The 9,805-nt window shown below is 57.5% G+C and overlaps 4 protein-coding genes across 4 annotated transcripts in view; 3 read left to right on the top strand and 1 right to left on the bottom strand.

The window, feature by feature from the left end:
• SODALDRAFT_333756 (secreted protein) overlaps window positions 1-677 on the top strand; it is a 1,487-nt gene extending 810 nt beyond the window's left edge. The window contains exon 4 of the mRNA XM_028612065.1: window positions 218-677. Within this exon, the coding sequence (XP_028465800.1) occupies window positions 218-469 (252 nt within the window). The 3' untranslated portion in view covers window positions 470-677. The remainder of the gene's footprint in view (window positions 1-217) is intronic.
• A 1,362-nt stretch (window positions 678-2,039) lies between these two features.
• SODALDRAFT_379228 (concanavalin A-like lectin/glucanase) lies at window positions 2,040-3,799 on the top strand. Its single transcript, XM_028615026.1, has 2 exons — window positions 2,040-3,442; window positions 3,533-3,799. Exons 1-2 carry the CDS (start codon window positions 2,135-2,137, stop codon window positions 3,746-3,748), a joined length of 1,524 nt encoding a protein of 507 aa, XP_028465799.1. The 5' UTR covers window positions 2,040-2,134; the 3' UTR covers window positions 3,749-3,799.
• Window positions 3,791-4,088, top strand: SODALDRAFT_333754 (hypothetical protein). The gene has a single exon (XM_028612064.1). The coding sequence runs from the start codon at window positions 3,816-3,818 to the stop codon at window positions 4,017-4,019; it is 204 nt and encodes a 67-aa protein (XP_028465798.1). The 5' UTR covers window positions 3,791-3,815; the 3' UTR covers window positions 4,020-4,088.
• Window positions 4,089-4,947: 859 nt separating this feature from the next.
• On the bottom strand, window positions 4,948-9,587 carry SODALDRAFT_324447 (hypothetical protein; the record flags this gene model as incomplete). The annotated part of the gene is made up of 2 exons (XM_028609884.1): window positions 4,948-7,001; window positions 7,112-9,587. 2 exons carry the CDS (start codon window positions 9,585-9,587, stop codon window positions 4,948-4,950), a joined length of 4,530 nt encoding a protein of 1,509 aa, XP_028465797.1.
• Between the last annotated feature and the right edge of the window lie 218 nt (window positions 9,588-9,805).

Below are 9,805 nucleotides of genomic sequence, written 5' to 3'. Positions count from 1 at the left end.
CAAAACCAACCAGACGCCACTGCTGTCATACCCCCCACGTTCCCATCCCGAAGAGTTTGCCCCCCACCTCGCGCCACATCACATGACATGGACGGGATGCGGAAAGGAGAAAAAGAAAAGGGAAAAAGAAAAGGGAAAACGAGGGCAAAGGAAAAGGAAAAGAGAAGACCAAAAAAAAAAAATACCCCCCGAATACTAACACGGACCACGAAAATAGTCTGGTGCCTCGGGGTGGTCAGCGAGCCGACGCCAGGCATTCGCCAACGACCTGTCAATCCCCCAGCTGTGGGCAGTCACGGCGAGTTCCAACCGGTCCAAGGGCGACAGGAGCCCGGATCAGTGGTCGCCTCCGCGGGCGGCGTTCCGTTGCACGTACGCGCGTAGCTGGATCCAAGTCAAGAGCTCCTACAACCTCCGGATCACGAGCGCGGAAAAGACTGCGTTGACCAGCATGCTCAACACTTGCTGAGTGAAGCATGAGAAGAGGGACTGAACTTTTCTCGGTGAATGGTTTGGGACGGGAGGAGTGAGTCCTGAGGATCAAGGGTCGGGTGTCTCGTTTGGAATTCTGTCATTTTCTGTTTTTTTTCGCTTGTTGGTTTCTCAATCCTTTGTAAGCAAAGTTGTATGTTTGTCATTTCTGTCGGATAGTGCATAGACGACTAACTGTGAACGACTTGAAGACAATTGAAGGATTCGTATAACCACACGCTCGGGATGCAAAAGTACTTTGTGAGAAGAAAAAAGGACGCTGGGGAATAACAACCATAACAACCAATAAACCCGACAGATTCGGGCTAGACGGTCCAGGATGACAGGTACAACCAATCGCACTGACTCAACGTTGTGTATGCAATTCAGGTAGGTGTAACCAAAAGTCACTAGCATGGCGTGAATGGGCATCTTCCTATTGGCTCAAGACGATTCCACGTGGGGATATCCAGGAGATATACCCATATATAGACTAGCGAAATCCCCGCATCGGACCTCGCTTGGCCGAGTAATTTCCCCAATCCAAGCAACGTCTCCTACCCCACTTGCCCCTCTTGTGCCCCACTGCCCGACCGCCCTAGCGACTTCACTGGCTTGTTTGTTGCTTTGCCGGAGGAGAGAACAAAGAGCGAGAGCTCTAGGCGGGAAGCAGAGGAAAGGGCACCGGCACGGGGGAGCCACCTGGTACCTGCATTGGCGGGTTTGACCTTATTTGTTATCTCGTTCGTCCAATTGCTCTCTTCTCTTTTTAAGGCGGGTATAAACGTCTAAGCAATCTTGGCGTTTCCAGGGGTAAACACTCTAACCATAGAGACGCTCTAGTAGAGAGTAGAACAAAGCGTGAGCGCCATACCTAAACTTCCCTTGGCCCCGAGTCCACTGTCTGCCCAACGAACTAACAGCAGACTAACAACATGACAGCATCTAGACAGGGCGTACGAAGTAATTATGGGAATACCTAGCGCTACCGGTCGAACGGCTGGGCCGAACGAAACGAATAAAAGAGAAATAATATGCTAATTACTCCGTCCCTTACATAGGTAGAATACTAAGAATACCGATTCACCGTGGTCATTCACCCATTACCCGAACACCGAACCCCCAAGAAGCCAGGCCCCTCCCCTCCACTTCCCTTCCCTTCTGCCCAGACTGCCCGTGCCTTTGACTCCCGGTCATGATGCATCAAATCCTTTCACGGTTCATTCCGCCTTTCCCCTTTACGAGCCCATGCCACACCACAGACACTCGTCGAAGGAGTGGGGGGAAGTGATAGGTTCGGTTGGTAGTCCTTAGACTCCTTACCTTAGACTCCTCTTCCGCCTAGTATAGGTAGTATTAATAGAAAATACCTCTCTCTCTCTCTCTCTCTCTTTGTCTTCCCTCCCTTTCCTGTCTTTTTCTTCCTTCTACGTTTCATTCCTTTCAGATCAGTTGAGGTTATCATCGTCAACACTCAAATAATTGTCTAACTGTGTTGGACGTCCTTTCGCTTTACCGGCCAGCCTTCTAGGCTTCACTCACTCACTTCAGACACACACTCACTTCAAACAGCCCTTGCTCTTCGCTCCAATCTTTCAACTAACTAATTCAACATAATCTGCTTTACGGAATAACAAGAAGAGAAGAAAAAAGAGAAGAAAAAATGGCTTCCATGTTCTCCCTCAAGGCGGCCCTCCTCATGGCCGCCGCCTCCCTGGCCCCCCTAACCAACGCCCAAACCTTCTCGCTCTGCAACCCCGTCAAGGGCGAAGACTGTTCCCCCAACCCCGCCTTCGGCGGCTCGGCCTCCTTCGACTTCACCACCGCCAGCAGCATCGCCGACCTCGAGTCCTTCTGGTCCGTCGACGGCGGCATCGTCTACGGCGACGCCAGCCAAGTCGGCTTCGACTCTTCCACGGGCCTCAAGCTCTCCATCTCGTCCGAGAACCACTCCCCGACCCTGACCTCCAAGAACTACCTCCTCTTCGGCCGCGTCGAGGTCGTGCTCCGCGCCGCCCCCGGCCGCGGCATCGTCACCAGCGTCGTCCTCCAGTCCGACGCCCTCGACGAGGTCGACTGGGAGTTCGTCGGCGCCGACCAGCGCCAGGTCCAGACCAACGTCTTTCGCCTGGGCGTCGAGGACTACACCAACGGCCGGTACCACGCCGTCCGCTCCAACGCCATGTCCGAGTTCCACACCTACGTCCTCGACTGGACCAAGGACTCCCTCGTCTTCTCTGTCGACGGCACCGTCGTCCGCACCATCCTCTCCTCCCACAAGGGTTTCCCCCAGACCCCTTGCCAGGTCAAGCTCGGCACCTGGGTCGGCGGCAAGGGCAACTCCCAGGGCCTCATTGACTGGGCTGGTGGTCTTGTGCAGTGGGGACAGGCTCCCTTTGATGCTTACTACCGTTCCGTCAGCGTTGTCGATTATGGCGCAGGGAATAGCAACGCCGTTTCTTACGAGTACACCAAGTATAAGTCCACCTGGCAGTCCATTAATGTCATTACTGGTGATGCTGAGGAGGATACTCTGCCCGAGGATGACGAGGAGGAGCCCACTCTGCCCGAGGGTGATGAGGAGGAGCCCACTCTGCCCGAGGATGATGAGGAGGAGGATGACGCTACTCTTCCCAATGACGACTCCGACAATGGAAGCCAGACTTCTTCCGTCTTCTCTTCTCCCAGTGCTACTCCCACCGACTCCATCAGCTCTTCTTCCATCCCGTCGCTGAGCTCCTCCATCGATTCTGCTCTCCCTTCTGCTACTTCGCCTCCCGAGGATGAGGACGATGCCGAGGACGGCGACGATACCGAGGATGGCGACGATACCGAAGACGGCGAGGATGAGGATACCGAGGACGGTGACGCTACCGAAGACGGCGATAACACCGATAACACCGAAGACGACGCCGAGGACGCCGAGGACGCCACTCCCGTCACCCCCTGCCCCGTAAACTGCGGCGACAAGGTCAGTCCAATCCCTCCACCCCCCATCCCACACCATACCACACCATCCCCTCCCCATCGTTCCCCCTTTTTTTCTAACACGACCACACAGGACACCACCAGCACCATCGTCGTCCCCGGCAACGGCACCGGCCTCTGGCCCACCGGCGCCCCCACCGCCCCCGTCCCCGCCCCCGTCACCACCGGCGACGACTTTGACGACGGCTTCGGCGACGACAACGACGACGACTTCGTCGAGGCCGCCGCCCCCCGCCTCCAGATGAGCGTCCTTGCTCTCGCCGTCACTTTCCTCGCCTTCCTGTGGTAAAATCCTCCGAAAATCCGTCACAGTCGAACGGGTACCACCGCTCCCCCCCCCCCCCCTTTTTTTAATCATGGGAGAAGGACGGGATGGAGGGAATCTTGTCAATATCTATGAACAGACAACACTCATGTCAATGGTCAATATGAGGGAACATGCGACAATATACGATGTGATCAGACAAGAGGTCATGGATGTTTCTTTGTATGACTACACACACCTGTTTGGGAGGTGGCATTTTCCCTCCGCGTTTAGCTCTGTGTCTTTAACACACTAAATACTCCTGTCATTCTAATTCTGAGTTCCGAGATAGTATTAATGAGTGATGGGAAATAATGTCAACAACTGATTACATTCGTATTATCACGCCCGCCTGAGCCCATGCAATTTCATGTCGGTAATCAATGCTGAAGTGAAGCATCATGCCACTTGTAGTCCAAGGGGTTAGTTTGAGTATCGCCAACCCCTGTCTCTAAATATTCAGACAACCACAGACAGAGATCTAATCGGCTCGACGACGCAGTCCGCTTACGAAAATTTCTTATTATTCAAAGAGGGCACTGGGGATAGTGTCGAGGCAGATGAATACGAACCCGCCTCTGTCCTTTCCTGTAGCCTGCGCACGTCTGTCCACTGGGTATCGTAGGATCCATCCACACACCTCTGCCTTACGGAACAAGCAACATGCCACCCACACACCCCCCGATTAAACTGATCCAAAACCATAACCATCTCTTGTCGCTTATCTATGTATTACGCTCGAGGTTGAGAGCTCTCCTCCGGCTAAACCTGACCCCGGTGCCATGCTTTTTCGCTTTGCTTCATCATCCTAACATTTAAGACAGCAGATCCTACAAAACAGGAAGAGAAGAAAAGAACAGAAAAAAATGAAAAAGAACAGAAAAAAATGAGAAAGAAAAGAAAACCGAGAAAACAAGAGGAGAGAGATGAATGAATGGTAAAGTTGACAAAAAAAAAAGAATATAACCGTCGTTCGTCAAGGCTGCGCCTTCTGATGCGACCTATTCATAGAGCGTGATGCGTCGTAATAAACCCCGCCTCTTACACTTCTACACCCATTCATTATGCGTCGCTGGCGAGGATGAACCCAAGAATCAACCACAGTGTCTGGTCCCCAAAGGACATAAAACGGTTGTCCATGTCGTGGTGTTAGGTTGGCAGTGTCGGCCAGTGTGATCAAGGCTTCAGGGTAACGTCACGTCGCCATGGCCCTCCACCTCCTCATCGCTAAGCTCGCCCCGCGCCGCCCGCTGCGCGAGCTCTCGTTCCGCGTAAATCTCGGCCCGCCGCGCCTCGGCCTGCTGGAGGCAGTCGACGTACGTCCGGAACTTGACGCTCTCCCGGAGCAGGTACGAGCTCTTGCGCTCCCAGTTGGCCATGGCCTTGTTGGCACTATGGCTGCGCGGCGTGAACGCCAGCAGCATCGGGCTCCGCAGCTTGTTGTGCGCCAACAGCTCCTCCTCGATGCCCTTGACATACGCCATGAGCGATGCGAGCTGTTCCCTTTCCGACAGGTTCGATGGCCGCATGCTCTGCGCCGGCGCCGTCCACTCCGAGACGGGAATGCGGTCCCCCGGTAGCTTCCCGCCGCGGCTCGTGTAGGACGGGCTGAAGCCGTAGTCGAACGACGCCGACCGCAGGCTGCGGCTGCTGGACTGCATGCTGCTTCGTCCCTGGGCCGTGACAGCGACAGCACCATTGGCATTGCCGCTGCTGTTGTTCCGGTGGTGCGCGGTCGCCACGCTACCACGGCGAGAGGACCGGGTACTCGGGGGCTGGTTTCCGGTGGACTCGTTAATGGCCGCCACCAGAGCGTTGTTGACGATGGAATCGCTCCATCCGTACTCGACGTTGCTGATACCACCGACCAGAGGATGCGTGCTGAGTCGAGCGCTCCAGTAATTGGCAGTCGTCACGAACTCCTTGCTGATCTCGGGTGTCCCGACCTGGAACAGATGGACGGCGCCCGTGGGTAGGCTGAGCGCCCAGACGTACGGCCGACTGCGGGAGTAACCGGGCGACGGCAGGGCCGAGGCCAGCGTCTGTCGCAGATTAAATGTGGCCAGGTTGGTCGCGTTCTCCTGCCAGTTGCCGCCTCCCACCACGCCCGCTGGGTTAGCCTTGGCCGCATTACGGGCCGCCCGGCTCTTGCGACCGAGCGACTTGTTCGGCGAGAAAGAGAAGAGGCTCATCTGCCCCTTTTGCACGACGGCGAAGACTTCGGTCCAGTTCCTGTCTTTGGCCTTCTTGTCGACGCCGTCGAGATGGTGCTTGTGCGTGACCATGCCCTCTTTCACCCACGGTGGGCCGGACAGCTCGAGCGACTCGTCGTCGAGCAGGGTAGCCTTGGCCTCGTCGCTCATCGCCGACGGTGCCGGGCCGAGACCGTGGCCGTGGCTGCTGCTTGCGTCGTCGCGGATGATGGCTTGACTGAGAGCATTGGCGAATCCAATCGACTGTTGGAATCCACCACCCAGAGCGCTACCACCAAACGAGTCCACCGACATGGACGTTTGCGTACGTCCGAGGGAGTATCGACTCCACGTAGCCGAAGACGACGCCGGACTCCAGAGGGAATTGCCGTCGTCAAAGCTCGTCCGCGACGAGGAAAACCCGGGGTTCGCTAGACGAGGCCTGGACCGGCTTTTGGAAGAGAAGCGTCCCGTGCCGCTTCGCGTGGACTCGGCGATGCAACCGCGAAGGGACGTCTGGCTTTCCGAGGGCGCCTTGCTGAGCACGCTCGGGGACCGCTTCAGCATGCCCATGACCGACAGGCCACCAGGGGGACCCCGCTGAGGTTCGGGGGCCGCGCCGAAAAGGGGCAGCCGTTCGTCACGAATCGAGGCGTAGATGTCCTTCAGGACGAGCTCAACTTGTGCCTCCCACGCGCGAAGAGTTCCATCGAAGGCGACCTTGACGAGAGGACCACAGCTGTCTGTGTCGTGTTCTCTCTCCGCTTCGTCGGTGCTAATATCTCGTCTCGGGGCGGGCCTGAAGGAGAATCGGTTGGATCGCTCTTCGGTCGACCCTCGAGGATTTTCCGTTGCCAGATGCTCGTTCTTCTCGGTCAAAAGACTGGGACGTCTGAAGGCCTTGGGAGCCGCCTCGGTCGCCGCTTGTGTGATGGTGGTCATGGTGTTCCTGACAAACTGACTTCGCGTCATCTTTTGCTCGATATCGGCGATATGCAAGTCGGTGTTGAGGAGCATGATAGAGTAACATATGGTATGCACGACGTCTGCGTCACTTTATGGTTAGTCCCGATCGAAAAAAAAAATCGAGAAAATGGCTGAAGCTGGGATGAAGAGCAAGGTTGGAGGAGAGACAGTTGCCTGAAGCCCAACATACCGGTAGCCTTAAAGCCGTGGTTAGGGTTGCATTCGCACCAGCGCCTGGAAAAAGCGACAAGAATCCGGTCCACCTGCTGGGTCTCGGCCCGGAAGACCAGACGTTCGCAGACCAGACGGAGGCCCTGCACGATGCTCTTGTTGGTGAAGTCGTACAGATCCATGTAGGCACGGAGGGTCCGTTGGCGAATGGGGCCCTCCTCACCCATCCAGGCAGCGGCTTTGTCTTTTTGTATGTAGTCCTCGTGGCCGTCAAAGATCTTCTGAGCCTTCTGACGGTCATCGTCTGTAGGATCGCCCACGACGAAGTCGGGTTCGTCGAACGGCGTCCCTTTGGCTGCCGTACTTGGTGGCGATGCGGAGCTGTCCTCGATATGGACGGTGGGGGTATTCATTTCGGACTGGGCACCCTCGATGGGTAGAACGAGGGTAGACCGTCTCTTGGTGTTCGCGTCTGCCGTCCCGGCCGGGTTCTGGCTCGACATCGACATGCCAGCACCGTTGGTGCTGTTCTTCCTCTGCCCCTTTGGCGATAAGGATGGTGACTCCTCGCCAGAGGGCTCCCCGGTCGGGGTCCTCGCTTTTTCGTTTCTGGACCTGAGATTGTTTCTCCAGTCCGGATCTCCTTCATTATCGTCGGATCCCTCGAGATTAAGGAACGAGTCGCTCCTGTGGCCCGTGGGCTTGGGGATGTTAGGCGGACGGCGCGTTGGGGTCTCTGCCGGGAACTTGTGGTCATGTTGAGATTCGGATTCTCGTTCGAGTTCGCGTTGGGCTTGGCGGTTCATGTCGTGACCATCCCCTTCGTCCCCATCGCGTGACTCGGGCTTAACTTTACGGATACGAGCGTTGGGGCTCGGCTCGTAATCGGGAGAGAAGGAGCGCTTGTATTCACGAGATTCGGGTTCAGGCGTCTCGACCGCTTCCGGTGCCGAGTCGGCGGCGTTCTCGACAGAAGTGTGGAACGGGTGCGGCTCCCCCGCTGGGGTCATCGGACTAGCTTTGAGGTAAGGGTTCATAACCTTTCTCAGGCTGCTCACGGGACTGGGCACGGGTTGGTCGTCTGCCAGCACGTCCTCGTCGGGCAGCAGCTGGAAGCGAGGCTCTATGGGAGGAACGGGCGGTCTGTCGCTGGTGATGACGGGTGTGGCGGGAACGGGTGGTGATTCCTCGGCAAAGGACTTCTTCCGCCTCCTGAAAAACGATGACGGCTTCTTCTGCAGGACGCCATGATGCGAATGGGACGTGGAGTGGTCACGCGAAGGCGGTGTGGACTCTGATTTGGACAGGGTCGCAGTGGCATTGGGCAGGCTGCTGTCGGTACGGACGGCGGCGGGCGGAGGACGCGTCGACGTCGGGTTGTTTGCGGCATTGTTCCGGGAGGAGCCGAAAACTCTCCTAAAAAAGCCAGGCTTATCCTTCGTTTGTGCGACGGGCAGCGTTGGGGGCGAGGAGGCGGCAGGGTGCACGGGCTCCTTTGTCTTCTCGTACCCGACGTGAGGGGCCGGGGCCGAGTCCATGTCGGCAAACACAGGCGCCGGGGATTTCTGAGGCATGGGGTCGTGGGCCATGTTTTTCCGGTATTGGGTTTCGGGTTTGCGGCCCATAGACATGCTCCGTCCCGAGCGAGGCGAGCGTTTGCGATCGGGGGCGGTGGCGGTGGCGGTGGCGGTGGGTGGTCGGGGGACGGGAATCTCGGTAGGCGGCGGGCGGGCAAAGGAAGGATTGGAAGCCGAGGTCGAGAGGGCAGGGATGCGTCGGGGACCGGCGGGGATGGTAGGAGTAGGGGCTGCGTCGTCGTAGTCGTCGGCGAGGAAGGTGTCGGAAAAGTGGGCTGGCCAGTTAGACGTGGGGTGGGCGGTCTGTTGGTGATGGATTTGTTGTTGCTGTCGCGGTTGAGGCAGGGGTAGGGTGGTGGCAGGACGGTGGCCGTAATCGAAACTCGAGGAGCGGTGACCCAAGTCGTGGACCCGGCGCTGGCCTCCCGGAGCGTGGGGGTAGCCGGCGGCGTCGATGCTGTTGACGCTGCTGCTGCCTTTGCTGCCTCTGCCACCACGCGAGTGCAGAGGACGGTGAGGTGAAGCGGGGGAGGACCGATGGGAGGCGTCCCGTAGGCTACTAATGCGAGCGAGGCCGGACGGGAAGTTGGAGCTACTGTTGCTGCGGCGGCCACGCGAGCCCTGGCTGGAGTAACGGCTCGAGTCGTCGGCTATGGGATTGTCGAGGTCGGAGCTGTAGTTGTAGGAGTGGGCGTGGGCGTGGGCGTGGGCGTGGGTGTGACCTCCACGTCGGTCTCGGTCGCGTGAAGCGCTGGCTCGGGGAAGAGGATGATCCGGGCCGTCGAGTTGGTGGGAGGGATTGGCCGAAGGGGAGGCTGGTGGTTGTTGATTGTGGAAAAGGAGAGGGTCGTATTGGAATCGACGGGCGGTAGAAGAAATATCTTGTATGGAAGAGAATTGGTCGAGAGACAGAAGCATATTAGACATAAGAGAATCGCGTGTAACCTGTCTCGCGGGTAGGGACAGGTCGTGGGAGTCCCTGAAAGGGGAAGGGCCGTTTGACTCGTCCGAGGTGGAATAGGCGTTATCGTTTTCCTTGTCGGACATGTCCGGCTCGACAGGCGTAGGCGTAGGTGTTTCTAGGAAGCAATCGTAGGCATGACGGGCGGTTGAGGGAGCGGGCAGGCTGGGGCCCC

This window comes from Sodiomyces alkalinus, assembly GCF_003711515.1.
Source record: "Sodiomyces alkalinus F11 unplaced genomic scaffold SODALscaffold_6, whole genome shotgun sequence".
In the NCBI taxonomy this organism is placed as follows: domain Eukaryota; kingdom Fungi; phylum Ascomycota; class Sordariomycetes; order Glomerellales; family Plectosphaerellaceae; genus Sodiomyces; species Sodiomyces alkalinus.
This window is presented reverse-complemented; position numbering and strand designations above follow the sequence as displayed.

Coding starts and splice junctions, on each gene's coding strand:
- SODALDRAFT_379228 (XM_028615026.1), top strand. CDS start 2,135: ATGGCTTCCATGTTCTCCCTCAAGGCGGCCCTCCTCATGGCCGCCGCC. Junction 3,443..3,532: donor CCGTAAACTGCGGCGACAAG/GTCAGTCCAATC, acceptor ACGACCACACAG/GACACCACCAGCACCATCGT.
- SODALDRAFT_333754 (XM_028612064.1), top strand. CDS start 3,816: ATGGGAGAAGGACGGGATGGAGGGAATCTTGTCAATATCTATGAACAG.